This window comes from Sus scrofa, chromosome 8 (assembly GCF_054392235.1).
Source record: "Sus scrofa isolate SSC_HxYL_T2T_F1_AM1 chromosome 8, Sscrofa_HxYL_maternal_Yorkshire_Landrace_v2.0, whole genome shotgun sequence".
Classification (NCBI taxonomy): Eukaryota; Metazoa; Chordata; class Mammalia; order Artiodactyla; family Suidae; genus Sus; species Sus scrofa.
Genome location: NC_139390.1, coordinates 32,047,639 through 32,068,177, shown reverse-complemented (window position 1 = coordinate 32,068,177; position 20,539 = coordinate 32,047,639). Strand labels below are relative to the sequence as shown.

Sequence of the window (20,539 nt, the reverse complement as noted above, 5' to 3'; positions counted from 1 at the left end):
GTAAAGTGGGGGAGGTAATACTTGTGTCCAGGGGGTGTTGGGACGCGCAGAGGAGACAGCACGTCCGAGAGAATACTGACCACTCCTCTTACCGCTCTGTTCTCATGCATTCAAAGAATGTCTGGATTGTACCTTGGGTTGACGCCAGAAATACTGGAGGAAGACGGGGGAGTCTAAGGATTGTGTTAAACTGCGTCATATACGCGTATTTCATTTCTCCCTAGGAACCATGTGATTATGATTATTAAAATGAAAAATATTATCGAAGGTAATATATTTTTATTTTTGAGATGAAAGAACTGAAGTTCAGAAAGGTTGAAAACAAAATACCATTACCACCTGGCTGGAGGTGTGACCTGGAGCAATTATTCCGGGATCTTGCTACCTGTTAACCTCATCTATAAAATGAGGACTGTAATAGTTGCCTCTTCATAGGGTGAGGATAAGGATGGAAGTGGTTAATATGTATCAAGCTTTTTTGGGCAGAGGTGGGAGGCTGTGGCCATGACATGTAGATCTTCCCAGGCCAGGGGTCAGATCTATGCTGCAGCAGTGACCCAAGCTGCTGTAGTGATGCCAGATCCTAAACCCGCTATGCTGCAAGAGAACTCCTGTATCAAGTCTTAAAACAATGCCTGGTAAATAGTGTGATACCAGTATTAGAAATTATTAGTATTTGGACAATTTCCAAATCTCTTCTAAGCCACTATATGGTGAAATCAGAATTGATTCATACACGAGTTCCGTCGTGGCTCAGTGGTTAACAAATCTGACGAGGAACCATGAGGTTGTGGGTTCAATCCCTGGCCTCACTCGGTAGGTTAAGGATCTGGCGTTGCCGTGAGCTGTGATGTAGGTTGCAGACATGGCTCGGATCCCAGCAGCGCGGGGCTCTGGTGTAGGTTGGTGGCTACAGCTCCTATTGGACCCCTAGCCTGGCACCTCCATATGCCACGGGAGCGGCCCTAGAAAAGGCAAAAAGACCAAAAAAAAAAAAAAAAAGAATTGATTCATACATATAACATGTTGACTTGGGGTTCGACTGCAATTTGGGAAATGTCGGGTGGTTCTGGTTTTCACAGAGAGGGATTGGGAAAGTGATGCTAGAAGTATTAGGAAAAGAAAGGAGAGAAGGAGGGCTCCAGAGATTTTCAGGAGGCAGCTGAGAAGGAAAGCTCTTGGTTGCTTTTGTTTTGCGGCGGAAGAGAAGGCAGTTCCTCATTGCTTGGTGAGGACCCTCGCCTTCTCCTGGAAGAAGTAGTCCTTGTAAACTCTGCAGATGGGCTCTTTGTTTTTTGTTTTTTTTGCTTTTGTTTTTTGTCTTTTTGCCTTTTCTAGGGCCACACCTGTGGCATATGGAGGTTCCCAGGCTAGCGGTCCAATCGGAGCTGTAGCCACCAGCCTACACCAGAGCCAGAGCAATACGGGATCTGAGCCTTGTCTGCAACCTACACCATAGCTCATGGCAACGCCGGATCCTTAACCTACTGAGCAAGGCCAGGGATCGAACCCATACCCTCATGGTTCCTAATCAGATTCATTAACCACTGAGCCACGACAGGAACTCCTCCCTTCCTCCAATTTTTAATTCACAACAGTACTGCACAATGGGACTTTTCTGTTTAGCAGTGAAACAAAATTCCATTATAATCTAATAGTTTTGCCCTTGTCGTCTTTGTTATACAGAGATTTTTCTCATTACCTCCTTTGCTTTCACTACCCAGATAAGATAGGGGAGTGAATAATGGGTTTCTCTAAGAAAAATAAACAGGTGACAGAGTGAACTAGATGCCTCAGAATCACAAATCGAGACGTCGCATCCCCTGGACCCTGGCTCCCCATCAGTGCTCTTTGAACAAAGCCGTGGTCCTCCCCACCCCCCAGCCTTCCCTCTTGCCTCTGTTAATAGGGCCTGCCAGGGTGTTCCATGCTGTCTAGGAGGCAATTACCCTTGGAACCGCTTCCCTTGCTGATGTAGGCATTACCAAATGACCTGTGTCAGCTCTGTGGGGAAACTCGAAATCGTTTCTTCAGAAACGCATGCATTCTACTTCAGATGAAATCATTTTCCTTGGCCAATTTAACAAGATCCTTGCTCTTTCGTTTCCTTTAATTATCTTGTTTAAAAAAAAAAAAAAAAAAAAAGGAACTGGGGGAGACCATCTGCTTTATGAGGCAGTTCATCTCTTATGTTTTCTCTAATAAATAGATGAAGGCCCGGTTAAGCAAATTAAGGCTTCATCTCATTCTTGTTTGGGATTGTTCGTTCTGTTGGGTGCTTTGCTGTCTCTGCCATCAGCGTTTCTCGGGTGTATATTTGGAGCGTCTTGGAGTGTAGATTTATGAAAAGATGTTATCTTTGTTCCATGAATTGCAGGCGCTGCGAGCCATTTTCCATATAGTGCCAAACTATCACAACAGAGTCTTTGCTTTTTTAATCCCTTCTCTCCCCGTGAGAAGTCCTATTAACATGTTTTCTGAGCTGCAGAGTAAAATCTGTCACATATAGCATGGAAAGCAGATGGGTGGTGGCCGTCTTCCTTTTCACAACCTCTAAACTAGTCTTCCTTCATAAACTTAGCCTTACCACTGTTTACCCCAGAGCTTTCTTTTATGAATAGGAAACATGCAACAAGGGTGAGGGGTGGGTGCCACTTCTTTACTTATTTATTTTAAAAGGTGTAGGATCTATGTGTGTGTGCGTGTATATATATCTATACATATATCTTCATGTACAAACTTCATTTCTTTCAAATTGAAAATAACTTTTGTTCTGAATATGAAAATGCTTTATACTGATTTTTTTTTAAATGTACACAAATCGGCAACATATGAAACATTGGAAGATACTTTTCTAAATCCTGCCACCTGGAGATTACTGCTGTGAACGTTTTGATGAACTTGTCCATTCATTCCTTTATGAACTATTTATTAACTTTGCCAGCATTGGACTGGCATGAAATTTTATAAAAGTACAGAACACTAACAAGATTAAACTCTATATAGACTTAGTGGTGAAAAAAAAAAAAAAGGAATACAGTAATATACTTATAGACAATGAAAAGTGCCAAAAAGGTATGTTTTAAAAATAAAAGTGCAATATATTATTCAAAAGAAAGTAAAAGAAATTAGTAAAAAATACACAAGACATGAAAGAACAGTATACATTTGGACTAGAAAAATCTCAGAGACAAAATGACAGAGCTCAAAGAATTAGAACTTTAAAAAATCACTTTAGAAATGAATGCTGGGGGAGTTCCCGTCGTGGCGCAGTGGTTAACGAATCCGACTAGGAACCATGAGGTTGCGGGTTCGGTCCCTGCCCTTGCTCAGTGGGTTAACGATCCGGCGTTGCCGTGAGCTGTGGTGTAGGTTGCAGACTCGGCTCGGATCCTGCGTTGCTGTGGCTCTGGCGTAGGCCGGTGGCTACAGCTCCGATTCAACCCCTAGCCTGGGAACCTCCATATGCCGCGGGAGCGGCCCAAGAAAATAGCAACAACAACAACAAAAGACAAAAAGACAAAAAAAAAAAAGAAATGAATGCTGGGAGTTTCTGTTGTGGTGCAGTGGTTAACAAATCTAAGAACCATGAGGTTGCAGGTTCGATCCCTGGTCTCACTCAGTGGGTTAAGGATCCGGCATCGCCATGAGCTGTGGTGTAGGTCACAGACACGGCTTGGATCTAGCATTGCTGTGGCTATGGTGTAGGCTGGAAGCTACAGCTCTGATTAGACCCTTAGCCTGGGAGCCTCCATATGCCATGGGTATGGCCCTAGAAAAGACAAAAAGACAAATAAGAAAAAAAGTAGAAAGAAATTCTAAGTTAGATGGAACACAAAAATGAAGTAAATACCACAAATACTGCCCTAAGAGAAATAGAGGGTGAAAAGGAGGAAAAAAATGAATATTGAATGGAAATGAAAAACGAAATAAAATTTGGGAAAATGTAACAAATACTAAAAACAGGAAAGAAGATGGAACATACCGTAATAGGAAGAGATGAATCAAGAGAACAGTATACATACCATAGTTCAAGAAAATTTTCCTGGGAAAAAGATTTTAAATGACATTTTTGAGGAACAAATTATGTATTTTAAGGTATCAACCTAGAACAACCAGTGTTAAGTTAGTCTAGTAAAATTACTGGATTAAAAAGAAGAAAATCCTTGGGACATCTAGAAAGAAAAAAAAAGAAAAATAGCAACAAAAGAATTAGATTGATCTCAGGTTTTTTGACAGAAGCTCTTTATGTCAGAAGAAAATGGAATAACTCATTTAAGGTCCTCTAAGAAAAGAAAATGTGAGCCTGTACTTTTTATGTCTAGCAAAATTGACTTGCAAATGTAAAGAACACCAACATTGTATTAACATGCAAGAAGTGAGAACAGGAAATATTGTTCCTATGAACTCTTCCTAAAGAATCTTGTAAAGAGTGAGCTTTAACAAACAAAAATAACTGGAAAGATATGAGATGAGACCAGACATCTCGAGATAATAGCTAGCCAAGGAAGTTATCAAAGATTATTAGGACATGGCAAAAGGACTCAGGAGCCCACTTGCAGAGACTTCTACTGGTATGGGACAAATAGAGCTTCAGAAATAAGAATTACAAATAAGTTTAAATCCATCAGGTCTGATGATGAGAAAAAAAAAAAAAAACATGTGTTAGTTACCTGAGGTTGATGGCATGCATTGTCTTTTTTTTTTTTGTCTTTTTGCCTTTTCTAGGGCTGCTCCTGTGGCATATGGACGTTCCCAGGCTAGGGGTCGAATTGGAGCTGTAGCCGCTGGCCTAGGCCACAGCCAGAGCAATTCAGGGTCCAAGCCATGTCTGCAACCTACACCACAGCTCACGGCAATGCCGGATCCTTAACCCGTTGAGCAAGGCCAGGGATCGAACCCACAACCCCATGGTTCCTAGTCAGATTCGTTAACCACTGAGCCACAACAGGAACTAATTCATTGTCTTGAAAGTAGCCAGGAAAGAACCAAGTATTTACCCTGCCTTTTTTAACTGAACTGATCACTGGATAACCAAGTAGGAGGTGCTTCCTAAAAGTTTGCCACCCAATAAATGAAAATGCAGTAAGAGAATTAGACTATCATTATTTTGCAACCCCCGCTGATTGAATGGATCCAGGCATTGGGAGACAGTGGCTTCTAACATGAGAAACCCAGGTGTCTTGTGTTTCCTGATGAAAGATCTAACCACCAAGGGATTGAATCTTTTCAAGCCTTTGAATCCAGCTGCCAATTTGCAGGAAATTCGGAGGGGGAAGAACGTGTTTACCTGCACCATGAATGTATAGTCAGCAGATTTCTGCTGTGGGAACTCTATCCCCGACAGCCTGGACTCTTTCAGGAATCAATTGTAAGATATAACGATGGAGAGGATGTAGGGTAAATGTAACTTTAAATACAGATCACATTTTGAAAAATGGGTAAGAATTAACTGTATTGGCCAGGGTTGTACCCCTGGGTAACGATATCGTAAATAAACACAAGGAAGTGAATACTGTAAGTTCAAGACAGTTTGTTTGCTTTTAGAGGAAAGGAAGAAGTTCATGGAAGGCAATTTGAGATAGCTAGGAAAGTTCTTTCCTGATCTGGATGGTAGTTATCAAAGTGTTTTCTTTATATAATTTGTAAGCTGTTTTATGTGATTTTCCAAATCAGTTTTATTTTACCATAAAAGTATTTTAAAAAAATTATCGAAGAACAACACTACACATTCTGCTTTTGTTCTAACTTTTTAATTATTATTTTCAAACCTCCAGAGACGTTGAAAGCATTGTGTATGAAATGCCAGTATACTCATCATACTATTTTATTGCTAGTTTTTCAGGTGCTATATAGTAGAGCTCTTTCTGTATAACTGAATGTCCTCACTTTTAAATGGTGCCTGGTGTTCCATTGTATAAATGTGCTATTTTATTTTAAATCTGTTTCCTACTGATGGGCATTTAATTTGTTCCTAGCTGAAATAATGGTGCTTAAATGTCCTGAGGACACATTCCTAAAATTTGCTGTCTCAGAGTATTTTGGTGTGTAAATGGTTGTGTGCTGTGAATGAACAACTGTCGAGACCAAAGATGTAGCCTCTGTTGTTCAGACAGTCCTATGTGGCTGAGAGGGGTCATAAGTCTCCAACAGAGCTTGCTTCCCCAAAGCAGGATTGTCATATAGCATCGTACCTCCCCTGGGTCATTTCAGGTCCAGGCCCAGTGACTTCTTCCATCATCTCATTTTGATTGTTGTGGGAATAGTCAGCATTAGCATTTGTCTGTTGCCACAACAATGCTATGTCATGACCCGCCCCAAAATTCAGCAGCTTAAACATGAGCCATTCATTTCTGCAGGATGGCCGACTGATTCTTATAGTTTCTGCGGGGTTCACTCACGTGCTTATGGTCCGCTGCAGGTAGAGTTGCAAGTCTTTGCAGGGTTTTCCCACGTGTCTGATGGTCAGCTAGTTTAGGCTGGTCTCGATGGCCTTGGCTAAGGGGACTCCATTATCCTACCCAAGTTGCCAACATCCTTCCAACAAGCCAGCCCAGGTGTGTTCCCGTGTGGTAGGATGGATCATGTCTTTCTCGGGGGGCCGGAAGTGGGCCATGCTTTTTCAGCTCTTCTGCCATCCCATTGGCTAACTTCCTGTTGACCTAAGCAAGGGACAGAGCAAGGCCAGCAGTGAGAAGGGACGGCAGAGCTACAGAGCAGAGAGCGAGGATACAGAGAAGTTGATTCCGGCCATTAATGCTGTTCATCCTCCACAGCTCTCCAGCAGCATATTTTAGATGTGCTTTTTTTTTGTTGTGTTTGTGGGAGAGGGCAGCGTGTCCCCCTACTCCTCCGCCATCTTGTCCTCTCTCTCCAGCAGCATATTTTAAATGGGCACTTCTTAGAAGCATTAAATATTGCTGTTATTTCTAAACTGTGGATGTTACGCCTTTGAAATATGAAAAATGGGGGTCAAGTATGTTTGTGGGGAAAGCCTAAAGCTTTTGCTTCATTTAAAAAAATTCCTTACTAAGAGCTATAAATGTAACTCCTAAATGGAAAAAAATCTACATGTATTGTTTTCTCTTGAAAATATTTCCTTTTTGGTTGTTGATGTTTTCCCCTGGGATATAGTTCAGGGAACAGGATTTTCCCTGTCTGTGCTTATTTTCCTTTGTTCTTGAATTTGGTTTTGAAATCTGGCTTCGAGAACATTGAATCAAGTAAGATAAAAAGCTCGAATCACAAATCAACTTTTGGGAGTTCCCATTGTAGTTCAGCAGGTTAAGTTCCCGTTGTGGCTCAGTGGTTGACGAATTCAACTAGGAACCATGGGGTTGCGGGTTCGATCCCTGTCCTTGCTCAGTGGGTTAAGGATCCGGCGTTGCCATGAGCTATGGTGTAGGTTGCAGACGTAGCTCGGATCCTGCGTTGCAGTGGCTGTGGTGTAGGCCAGCGGCTGTGGCTCCAATTAGACCCCTAGCCTGGGAACCTCCATGTGCTTCAGCCCTAGAAAAAGGCAGAAAGACAAAAAAACAAAACAAACAAACAAAAAACCTGATATAGTGCCCATGAGGATGCTTGTTTGATCACTGGCCTCACTGGGTAGGTTAAGGACCTGGCATTGCCACAAGCTGGTAGCGTAGGTCAATGATGTGGCTCAGATCCAGTGGCATAGCCCGGTAGCTACAGCTCTGATTTGACCCCTAGCCTAGAAACTGCCATGTGCCTCAGGTATGGCTGTAAAAAAGAAAAAAACAAAAACAAAAAACAAATCAGCTTCTTTAAGGTTTTTTGTTTTTTGTTTTTTGGCTGCCCTGCACATGTGGAAGTTCCTGGGCCAGGGATTGAACCTGCAAAACATTGGCTTGAGCCTCTGCAATGGCAATGGCAGATCCTTAACCTGCTGTACCACAAGGGAAGTCTTTCTTTAATTATTTTTGCTTAAGATTCAGACTTTATAGATAAAATGAATCCCTTATTAATCTGGATTAATAACGTTTATTGCTGCAACGTTTTCCCCTCTATTTTAAGTTGCATAAGTGGTAAATTTAGGCTCCTCCAGAAGAGTGATTCTTTTTTTTAATTTTTTTTTATTAAAGTATATTTGATTTACAGTGTTGTGCCAATTTCTGCTGTACAACAAAGTGACCCAGCCATATATATATATATCCATTCCTTTTCTTATATTAGGACTATCCTAGGAGATTGGATATAGTTCCCTGTGCTGTACAGTAGGACCTCATTGTTATTATCCATTCTGTGCAATAGTTTGCATCTAACAACCCCAAACTCCCAGTCCATCCCACTCCCTCCCTGCTGGCAACCACAAATCTCAGAACAGTGATTCTTAAAAGCAGATATATAGCACCCAGGTATACAGACAGCAGGAAATTCTTACTAGTAATTATACCTCAATTTTTTAAAAAAATCAGGTTTATTCCCATAGTGTGCAGTATATCATGTGTTACACCTCTCCTCTCTTGTCTGTGGAAAAACAAAAAGCTGAAAGAAAAATTTGCACATATATACTTATTAAGTACTCTTTATTATGTATGCCTCATAAAATTGCACACACTTTGTTTCACAGAAATTGTGTGTTGTGCTAAGGCAATTTGAAAGAGTTTTTCAAACTAAGCTTGACCGTTGTTGAATTTTGCTTCATTTTCCCCACCCACAGAGTGAGATACAGTTTTACGCACTTGTTCTTAATTGTTTCATGGTTTGCTCTCCTGAGCTGTAAGGGGTAAAAGGGCTTGGGTTTTGCTTGCCAGCAGTTGAGAGTCCCCTTTGTTTTTTTAGGGAGGGTTAGGTTTTTTTCCCCCCCAGAGTCCACTTTGTTCTCAGTTTACCTGTATGTCAGGTTGTTGGACAAAAACATTATTTATTTTTTGGTCTTTTGTCTTTTTTAGGGCTGCACCTGTAGCATATGGAGGTTCCCAGGCTAGGGGTCTAATCGGAGCTGTTGCTGCCGGCCTATGCCACAGCCATAGCAACGCCAGATCCGAGCCACGTCTGCAACCTACACCATAGCTCATGGCAACGCCGGATCTTGAACCCACTGAGCAAGGCCAGGTATCGAACCCACAACCTCATGGTTCCTAGTCGGATTCGTTTCCGCTGCGCCACGACGGGAACTCCAACATAAACTTTAAAGGCATAATAATATGGCACGAGTTATTTTGCAGAATTAATAATTCAGGTGAATTGAGTCAACTTCAAAAGAAAGAGTCCTGAGAAATGTGGCATCGTGGTCATGAGCCTTGTTTTTGGAGGCAAACAGATGTGGGTCCTGATACTGGCTCTTGACCTTGGGTGGTTGGCTAAGCCTCAGTGTCTCAGTTACCCCATCAGTAAAATTGAGATAATAACAGTCCCTCTCTCATAGGATTGTCAGAAGTGGTAAATGCGAGAATTCCTATAAAGTACCCACTTAGCACAATGCTTGGCACATAGTAAGTACTCAGTAAATGTCCCGTAATGTCACTTGGGAGGGACCCTGGGCATCTAATGCAGCTTCGCCATTGTACAGATCAGGAAATTGAGATTATGTTCTTTAGGGGAAAATGTTTAAAACCTTTAAGATCAAATTAGTATGTATTTGGAGACAGGTCTAATCCTGGAGTGCAGGGCCTACTTTAAAATTTATCAACTATTTATTTATTTATCAACCAGTACAGCAGGGATAAGATGACAGTTTTTTGGCAGTTCTTCCTGTGCTTGGCAGGTTATAGAAATGATTTCAGTCATGACAGATAGAAAGTTTCCATTGTGATTCTAGTTCTTAGCTCCATTCTTGGACTCGGCCTACTTACCTATTTATTAATTTGTCTTTTTAGAGCCACACCTGCAGCATATGGAGATTCCCAGGCTAGGGGTCAAATCGGAGCCTACACCACAGCCACAGCAACGCCAGATCTGAGCTGCATCTGTGACCTACACCACAGCTCACGGCAACACCAGATCCTTAACCCACTGAGCAAGGCCAGAGATCGAACCCGAATCCTCCTGAATCCTAGTCAGGTTTGTTAACCGCTGAGCCATGATGGGAATCTGCACTTGGCTTATTTGTAAACATTTTCACCAGAGGGTGCAGTCCACCAAGTTTCAATTCATTGAGTACTTTCGGTGGGGATGTGCAAAGGGCTCCAAGACACTTGACACTTGGCTTTTCTTTTTTTTTTTCCCCCTTCTTTTCTGTCTTTTTAGGGCCACAATGGGGGCATATGGAGGTTCTCAGGCCAGGGGTCAAATTGGAGCTATAGCCACTGACCTACACCATAGCCACAGCATTGCAGGATCCATAACCCACTGAGACCAGGGATTGAACCTGTGTCCTCATGGCTGCTCATCAGATTCGTTTCCGCTGAGCCCCAGCGGGAACTCCACTTGGCTTTTCTTTAGAAACCTTACAACTGTGTTAAGAAAACAGGTCATATCTGTAAGAAAAAGTAATAACAACTGTAGTAAGAACACTTAGCATTTACTGAATGTTTAGTATCTGCCAGGCACTAATCAAAGCAAGCAAGCAGCCTATCGGAATCTCATTTGAGTCTTATACTGACTGTGAGATTGATGGTAACTGCAATTTGCAGTTAAATAAGACAGTGCTTCAGATGTTAAGTAGTTTTCAGCATCATGGAGGACCTAAGTGTTGAATGAGTTAAGAAGAGGACTGAGTTAAAAACTCTAGGCTGGGGTATCAAAGTCAGGGAGTCGGTGGGATTTGGACTACCCCTCAGGGAGTGTGGAGAGAGGCATGCTACTTGTATTTTTGGATGCAGACCAGGGATGTTAAACATCTTACATCCCCCAGGTCAGGCCCATACAATAATGTCTTACCTCTGCAAAGCTGACAAATACCCTACCCAGTAGTCCTCTAAGTGAGCAACATGCTTATAGTGATCTGAGCCGAGGAGTTTTTGTTTTTTTTTGTTTTTTTTTTTTTTGTCTTTTTGCCTTTTCTAGGCCCCCTCCTGCAGCATATGGAGGTTCCCAGGCTAGGGGTCTTGTCGGAGCTGTAGCCACAGGCATACACCACAGCCACAGCAACTGGGGATCCAAGCCACATCTGTGACCTACACCACAGCTCAAGGTAATGCCGGATCCTTAACCCACTGAGCAAGGCCATGGATTGAACCCGCAACCTCATGGTTCCTAGTTGGATTCGTTAACCAATGAGCCATGACGGGAGCTTCTGAGCCGAGAAGTTCTAAATATAGAGTATATTTTATGGCTATAATATATACTATATATTCCAGAAGAGTTGAAAGATAGTTGTATGTAATATTTTTGGGAATTTTCTTAGAACTGTTCTACATTTTGAAATTGACTCTGTTCCCAGAAGTGCAGATCATATCTGGGTTGACAGCACAAAAACAGGCGTCTGCTGGTTTGTGTTTGTGGCTGTCGCCCCCACAGTGACTCTACCCATAGATGCGAGCCTTTGATGCCTGTTAGTTAGGACCGCTAGCGTAGTTGGGCTCAAGAATTTGCTTCCTGAAATGCGTCTCTTCCCCCTTTACTTCTCCTTTTCTGGAATTTGTGTAGGTAGGTTATGTTATCTATGAATTTCACTTCTTGATAGCCCAGGGGACTTTATAAAATACTTGTTAGAGCAAAGTAGTCTTATAGCAAGGATTGCACTGGGTTAGAGTTTTCAGGAAAGTAGCTGTTTGAAACTAATGAAGGATTCGCGTCAATGAGAGGTTCTAGCATCAGCTGCCTGTTAGATTGTCAGTGGTGGAAGGAACTTTATGCTGGAGGGTTTTGGATCGGGAGTGAATATGAACGGAGCAGTGTTTATCTAGCATCCTAGAGCTGGATGGATCTGGGAGAAGGTCAGGAGGGATTAACCTGAGGCCAGGACAGGAGTTGCAGAAGCATGTGTAGTACTAAGGGTCTAGAGAGGAAGTGGACAGGACAGAGAGCAAGTAAACTGAGAGGAATGTGCCAGGTTTTTTTTTTTTTTTTTGGACCATATTTGTAGAAGATTGATAAAGTGAAATTCTTTGTTTGATGTTTGTTTTACATCTTTGGCATCATTGAAGAGTACATAGAAAGTTCTCTTCATGAGAAAAAAAGTTGTAACTGTGTATGGTGATGGATATTAACTGGACTTATTGTGATCATTTTGCAATACATACAAACCTATCATTATGTTGTACACCTGAAAAAATAATTTTATGATAGTTACACCTCAGTAAGAAAATAAAAGTTAAAATAAGTAAGGTGGTCCTCTCTTCAAGGTATTTACCTCCTGTTTGGAAAATAGATAAAAATTTAATGTCATGTGTTAAGTGTAATAATAGAAGTATGTAGAAAGTTTAGTGGTGGGATTAATAGTGACTGAACAAATAGGTAATTCAAAGAACATCTTATTAAGAATGCAATACTTGAGTTGGATCTAAATGGATAACTCTTGAGACTTTTCATTTATTTCTTTTGGAAAAAGAGGAGTGCTGCCCAGTTTTAGCTTCCTAAGGACTAATTTCTCATTCTTGTAGCCAAATCATCAGGCAGTGAGACCAGGAGACGATGCCAATTTTGTACGGGCCTGCTGAAAGCTGGCTGTGACCCTCCATTAAAGTGGTGATGGCGAGTTCCCGTTGTGGCCCAGCAGAAACGAATCCGACTAGGAACCATGAGGTTATGGGTTTGATCCCTGGCCCCACTCAGTGGGTTAAGGATATAGCATTGCCGTGGCTATGGCTGTGGCTGGCAGCTGTAGATCTGATTTGACCCCTAGCCTGGGAACCTCCATATGCCGTGGTTGTGGCCCTAAAAAAAAAAAAGAAAAAAAAGATGGGATTGGGTAGTGCCCTCCCTGCACAGAGCTCTCGCTTCCTTCCCCTGGGGGTGGTAACTTGCTCTTTCATTATATCTTTGCTCTGCATTATCCCTTGCGGTTTTCCTACCTTGCTAACCTTTTTTTTTTTTTTTTTTTTTTTTTAAATAGTCCCTTAATTAAATCCTCCTCAAAATATTTGATTTGGTTGTGTCATCTGTTTCCTTGAAACCTCTTGGGTACAGTGTGACATTATATATTGAACAAAGGCAAAATACACAACACAAAGAAGGGGAAAAGTCTTTTAATTCTGAATTACAAACACAGTATCCCCAAAATAGCATTCATTAAGAGCATTCATTTTGTGGCCTTTTGGAACACAAAAAAAGCGTGATTATAGTGAGATAATTTGCGACTACATTCTTGGTCTGGGGACATTGACAAAAGTAAAGACATCGAGGATTGGATTGTTGGTATACAAAACACTAAATTAAGGAGTTCCTGTTGTGACTTAGTGGTTAACAAACTAGGCTCTGACTAGGAACCATGATGAGAGTTCGATCCCTGGCCATGCTCAATGGGTTAAGGATCTGGCATTGCTGTGAGCTGTGGTGTAGGTTGCAGACGCGGCTCGGGTCTCGATTTACCCTGGTCGCGGTGTAGGCCAGCGACTACAGCTCCAATTAGACCCCTAGCCTGGGAACCTCCATATGCCTCGGGTGAGGCCCTAAAAAACCAAAAATAAGTAAATAAATAAAACACTGAATTAATAGATATTTAATATATATATTTTGAATTTATATATGTCTGGTGGGGTTTGGGGCGGGAAGTACATAGCATCTTACACTGAACCAAAATACCAGTAAGCATTGAATTGACTTGCTGGTCTTTGTTCCTAGTGCTTTCATGATTTCTGATTGGGCTGCCCCTCTGTGATCCTGTTGGACATTTATGGAGTTTCAGTGGCATTGTCTCAAGGCACAGAAGCATTACGGATTTTCATTGATGAAATACATGAAGGTGCTGCTGGAAAGGAAACTTGTTGCTAGATTATTCCACTTAGTTTTTTTTTTTTATTTTTTATTTTATTTTATTTTTTTTTGTCTTTTTGCCTTTTCTAGGGCTGCACCTGTGGCACGTGGAGGTTCCCAGGCTAGGGGTCTAATCGGAGCTGTAGTCACCGGCCTACGCCACAGCCACAGCCACAGCAACACGGGATCCTAGCCGTGTCTGCGACCTATACCACAGCTCATGGCAATGCCGGATCCTTAACCACTGAGCAAGGCCAGGGATCGAACCTGCAACGTCATGGTTCCTAGTCATATTCGTTAACCACTGAGCCACAATGGAAACTCCCTTAGTTTTATTTTTTGCTTTGAAATCACAGCTCTATGTTAATGTGGAGCTCGTGGTGGTAGTCTACCCTGAATCTCGGGTATCTTTGCAACTCAGTATGCAATTTATATGGAAATAAAGGCACTTGCTTTAAATATTGGTAAACCTCCTCTAGCTTTATAGCTGAGGGAGCATCTCTGCCTGTCTTTGCTTTTGCTGGGAAAGAAAGATCATATTTTAAATAGGGTAAAGCGTCAGAATCCGTCTGCATTCCTAGATTGGTAGTTCTCCAATAGAAATATAATTTAATCCACATATATAATTTGAAATTTTCTAGTACCCACATTTAAAGAAATGTGTGAAATGAATTTTAATAATGTTTTATTTAACTCATTGTATTCCAAAAATTAACATTTAAAATTATTGAAAAAAAAAAGAAAAAAAATTATTGAGATATTTTACATATTTTTCATGCAAAGGCTCTGAAATCAGTATGTGCTCAGATGCAGAATTTTCTTTGGAAATACTTCATCTGTATTTAGATTTCATTAAATTTATAGTTGAAAAAGTAGATTTACCTAAGAAGTTCCGAACTTAAATGTTTCCTCCAAAGAATCAAGTTATTAGTTTATAAATATATATATATATAGTCTTTTCAGGGCCGCACCCACGGCATATGGAGGTTCTCAGGCTAGGGGTCGAATTGGAACTATAGCTGCTGCCAACCTACATCACAGCCACAGCAATGTGGGATCCCTGCTGCATCTGTCACCTACACCACAGCTCACAGCAATGCCAGATCCCTAACTCACTGAGCAAGGCCAGGGATCAAACCTTCGTCCTCATGAATGCTAGTCAGATTGGTTTCTCCTGAGCCATGGCGGGAACTCCTTATATTTAAGTTAATTTAATTATACTTAAATTAATTACAATGGGCCCTTGATTAATAGGGGTATTAATCAGTTCCTCCACATCCCAGGATGCATCCCACCGTGGATCCTGTCCGACTACACTATTTACTATTGAAAAATACCTGGGTGGATAAGAGTTCCCTTCATGGTGCAGCGGAAACAAATCTGACTAGAATCCATGAGAATGTGGGTTTGATCACTGGCCTTGCTCAGTGGGTCCGGGATGGGCTGTTGCCGTAAGCTGTGGTGTAGGTTGCAGATGCAGCTTGGATCTGACATTGCCGTGCCTGTGGCGTAGGCCAACAGCGTAGCTCTGATTCGACCCCCAGCCCAGGCACCTCCAGATGCAGAGGGTGCGGCCCTAAAAACCAAAAAAAAAGAAAAGAAAAGAAAAATATCTGTGTGTAAGTGCATCAGCTCAGTTCAAACCTGTTAAGGGTCAACTGAATAGTTAAGTTACAAAAAATTAAAAATTCCCTGCCTTAGTCACCTTCCAAGTGTTAGTAGTTCCATGCTGCTCCTGGTGGCTGCAGGCTATAGATTATTCTTAAAACTATACTTGAGTGCTTTTATATATTCTCAGGTTACTATTTATGTAAAATTCATCCATGTTACAAAGTCCTCGGGAACCTTTTTAGTACATTAGATTTATTCATCACGGAGGTGGATGCCTAGGGAGAAACACTTCTGCATACTTGTGCTTCATTCCCAGGCTGGGGAGTGCCTTGCACATAGTAGGTGGTTAATACCTGTTTCCCCAGCTAAATCCTATTTGGTCCTCCAACTGCAGTGTAAATTTCACGTTCTCAGGGAGTGTTTCCTGACTGTCCAGTCTGTTTTCTCACAGACCTGAGTTCCTTTCCTCCAGAACTTATGGACTTGCACGCTGATTGAGTAATTTTGTGATTAACATACATCTCCCCAGTTAGTCTATAAGTACCAGGAGAGGGGAGAATGTGTTTTTGTTTGCTAAAGTGTTTTTTTGCTCCTAGCATCATTCATGGCACGTATGGATTAAATATTAGTTAGATAGTAATAGCACAGGGCCATTTAAAATATGAAGTGAATACCAGAACGTCTAGTTCTTAACTTTATTTATAGGAGCTAGAGTTTGTTTTGTTTTGGGGAAAAAGTATTTTAAGGATTATGCACACTAAAAAATACACAAAATTTTAGTTTCTGTTGAAGCCTTTTTAAGATATTTCTGTAAATAAGACTTTTCTTAGCTTTCCTTCTACATTATTGGTATTCATTTTCTTGAAATAGCTATAACCTCATATCTGTCTCCGCTTATAATCGAAAGTGTGCCGAAACAGAAACTTAAAAAATAAGGAAAAGTGAATTGTGGAATGCTTTTAAGGAGCTGAGAAAGATATAGGGCAGAAGCAAAGGCCCATAAAGGAAGCATCTCTTGCTGTTTCAGGACAGTTTAAAATAAACCCACCCTTTTAAATATACCAGAGTAATGAGCCCTACCCTCCATATGTGAAAATATAATTGAAAAATGTATGGTGGGCCAGGTTGTCAGGTCATTTTCTGAATCATAAAGTTGGAAGTAATGCCCACTAAAGGTTACTAGTTTGGAAAGGTTAGATTAGAATTCAGTCTTTGCAAATACCAAGTTTGTCAACTTGGATAATGTTTTAGAAAACCATTAACAGTGGACTCTTTTTTCATGTGTGTGTAGTAAGCGTACAGAAATGTGCACGTTAAGTGTTAGTTTGCCAAGGGAGGAACACGCAAGGCCAGGTTGGTAAAGCAAGAGAGATTTATTAAGGCATCAGAGAGGTGGGAGGGCTGAGCTCAGGATGGCACCAGCCCCAGCGGTGAGGAGGTGCTAGGCTTATAAAGGATCTGTAGCAGGACTTCATGGCGGGAACCTGTGGCGGGAACAGTGAAGAAGGAGGAGGGGGAGGTCAAGGGATGGGTAGGGGGTCAAGTCCCCCTACGGAGGGCAGGTAGTCCTTGTAGGTGGTTAATCTATGCAGACAGTTGTTTTCCGCAGGCCATTGTTTCTTGCTGCCCATATTCTGGGAATTGGTGATCTTGTGCCAGGCTGTACCCATGTCCGCAGCACAAGCTGAACAGCCATCAGGGCAGGGCGTGGGGATCTGTCTCCTTTCTCCTGGGAACCCATCAGTAAGGTCACATCTTAATGACTTTTTACATCCAGATCAAGAAAGCATATTACAGGAGTTCCTGAGTGGCACAGTGGATTATAAACCCGACTAGCATCTATGAGGATGCCAGGTCGATCCCTGGCCTCACTCAGTGGGTTAAGGATACAGTGTTGGTTTGATCTGTGGTGTAGGTTGCAGATGTGGCTCAGATCTGGTATTGCTGTGGCTGTGGTGTAGGCAGGTAGCTGCAGCTCTGATTTGACCCCTAGCCTAGGGAACTTCCATTTGCTGCTTGTGCAGCCCTAAAAAACAAACAAGCAAGAAAGAAAGAAAGAAGGGGGGAGGGAGGGAGGAAGGAAGAAAGTGTATGACCCTCACTCACAACCTCCCAGAGGTTATTTTCTTGCTTCTTCCCCTTCGTTGCCCTCCAGGACAAACCACTATCTTGACACAGATATATTGTTTTTCCTGTTTTTGTACTTTAAATGCAATTATGAAGTATGTACATGTGGATTAATAATTATTCTAAGTGACATTCCTGATAGCAACTCATTGAAAACAAGGTCTATTTTCAGTTTTCCTTATTATGTATCTAATTTGGTAAACTGGCAGTTTACCAATGTATCTAGTTCTTTATTATTCCTTTAAGACATTTTCTATGTAAATGCAAGTATGTATGTGTGTGTATGCATACACACATGTATATATGTATATACTTTAAAACATTTTACTCAAATGTTTTTCAGATTCTTTTCCATTATAGGTTATTACAAGATAGTGAATGTAATTCTCTTTGCTGTACAGTAGGTCCATGTTGTTTATCTCTCTTTTTTTTTTTTTGATCATTGTTGGCCATCCCACTGGATATGGAGCTCTTGGGCCAGGGATTGGAGCCACAGTTGCAACCTAAGCCGCAGCTGTGGCAATGCCGGATCCCTAACCCACTGTGCCAGGCATTGAACCCAGGGGCTCCCAGGAGGCCGCCAATCCTGTTACACCACAGCGGGAGTGCCTTTTTATCTACTTTATATATAGTAGTGTGTATCTGTTAATCCCAAATTCCTCATTTACCTGTAACCCCTCCCCTTTCCCTTTGGAAACCATAAGTTTGGTTTTTTTTTTTGGTCTTTTTGCTATTTCTTGGGCCGCTCCCGTGGCATATGGAGGTTCCCAGGCTAGGGGTCAAATCGGAGCTGAAGCCACCAGCCTACGCCAGAGCCACAGCAACGCGGGATCCGAGCCGCGTCTGCGACCTACACCACAGCTCACGGTAACGCTGGATCATTAACCCACTGAGCAAAGGCAGGGATCAAACCCGCAACCTCATGGTTCCTAGTCGGATTCGTTAACCACTGCGCCACGATGGGAACTCCAAGTTTGTTTTCTATGCCTGAGAGTCTGATTCTGTTTTGTAAATAAGTTCGTTTGTAATGAATTTTTTTCAGTTTGTTTCTTGTATTTGTTGTGGTTATAGCCATTTTTTTTTTTTCCTTAACAGAAGGTTTAAAATTTTATGTGGTGAGATTTACCAGTTTTTTTTCTTTTTTGGCTTCTGAAGTGTATGTTAATGAGAAAAAGCATTGGAAACTTGAGATAGATAGATAGATAACTTAAACTTGGCATGGAAAAAAAGTCTCAGGAAATGTTTGTGGGAAATGTGGTTAAGCAGGAATTTGTATTTGAGTCAAAAGTGGTTTGACCAACTGTAAGTAAACACAGATTTTGGGCTTTATCTGCCAAAATTTGTTTAATATTTTTAACGGCATTTAGAAGAATTTTCAATGCCATGCTTTTTTTCTTTATGCTTTGTTATTTAGAGTTTTAATTTCTCAAATGGTTCTCTTTTCAGATTTCAAATTATAACCTGTTTCCTGAGCCGTTGCTGACGTCCAGCGATCCATGTCAGAAGTACTTCCAGGTCAGATACACTTTCTCACATGTCTCAGTGCAGCATGATAGTTGACTCTTAAAACTTTAACATGTATGTATATATGTGTGTGTGCTTGATAATTTTTTTGATGTTAAAAACTTAGGATTTGCTGCAGTGGCATGTTTTGCTCTTCCTTGTTCTTCACTAATGTGATAAAAAGGTGGAACTTTAAAATAATATAGAAGAATTAATTGGACTTAACTCTATTCATGTATTAATTGCATGACTAATGTCATAATGTGAAAATGTTTTACTTGACTCCAATAGAAAATTAAAACTATGTCATATTTTTCCAACTAGCCTTGCACATTATAGCCTATGAACTGTTCAATATGAACAAAGGAGGTTTTGATGATGAGGCTCCATGAACAGCATCTTAGCCATTGTGAAGTTTTTCTAGAATAGAGCTCCCAATTCAGTATTCCCTGGACCTAATGCTGATTAATTTCAAGCCTTAATTTTATTGTATGTCCTTTTCCTTGTGTCTTGATGGATGCATGTATACATACAACATGGTCTAGGATTTAATTCTTAGCTTCATAGTAATAAGAAAAAAGCAGTTGTTGAGTTCCCATCATGGCTTAGTGTGTTGAATATCTGTGAGGATGCCGGTTCAATCCCTGGCCTCGCTCAGTGGGTTAAGGATCTGGTGTTGCCCTAGGTTGCAAATGTGGCTTGGATCTGGTGTGACTGTGGCTCTGGCTGCAGCTGTTGCCTGAAGTTGCAACTCCAGTTTGACCTCTAGCCTGGGAACTTCCATATGCTGCAGGTGCAGGCTTTAAAAAAAAAAAAAAGGCAATTGCAGTGACATTTTAAATTAAACATAGGAGTTCCCGTCACGGCTCAGTGGTTAGCGAATCTGACTAGGAACCATGAGGTTGTGGATTTGATCCCTGGCCTCACTTGGTGGGTTAAGGATCCGGTGTTGCCACGAGCTGTGGGGTAGGTTGCAGACGCGGCTTGGATCCGGCATTGCTGTGGCTGTGGTGTAGGCCGGCAGCTACAGCTCCGATTCGACCCTTAGCCTGGGAACCTCCATATACCATGGGTGTGGCCCAGAAAAGACCAAAAAAAAAAAAAAAATTAAATTAAACGTAGTATAGGACTGCAAGTGGCAGATAGATCTTGGTAGATTCCATAGTTGTTGGGACACACACCACTCAGCAAATTCTGGGTTTTTAAATAAGTAGATTTAAACTGTGGACAAATAGATCTTAATGCCCCTAAATTCTAAAATTAAACTCAGGAAGTACATCCAGGTCCTTTTCTCCTTTAGATAACACTGCGTGTTACCTCTCCACAGAGAACTAAAATAAAACATAATAAGATAAACACAAAGCTCAGTAGAGGTAGATGATTGACAGGAAATATGTTTTCTTAAAAACAGCCTGAAACAATGTGACAAAGCTGAAGTCACACAGGAAAACTAGGAACTTTTTGATTTTTAGAGCCCGTT

At 41.4% G+C, this 20,539-nt stretch overlaps 1 protein-coding gene across 50 annotated transcripts in view; it reads left to right on the top strand.

The window, feature by feature from the left end:
- APBB2 (amyloid beta precursor protein binding family B member 2) overlaps window positions 1-20,539 on the top strand; it is a 380,374-nt gene that overhangs the window by 156,704 nt on the left and 203,131 nt on the right. For all 50 annotated transcript variants that reach the window (XM_084971889.1, XM_084971870.1, XM_084971863.1 and 47 more), the window contains one exon: window positions 19,003-19,071. In XM_084971889.1, coding sequence (XP_084828015.1) covers window positions 19,053-19,071 — 19 coding nt within the window. In that variant the 5' untranslated portion in view covers window positions 19,003-19,052. The remainder of the gene's footprint in view (window positions 1-19,002; window positions 19,072-20,539) is intronic.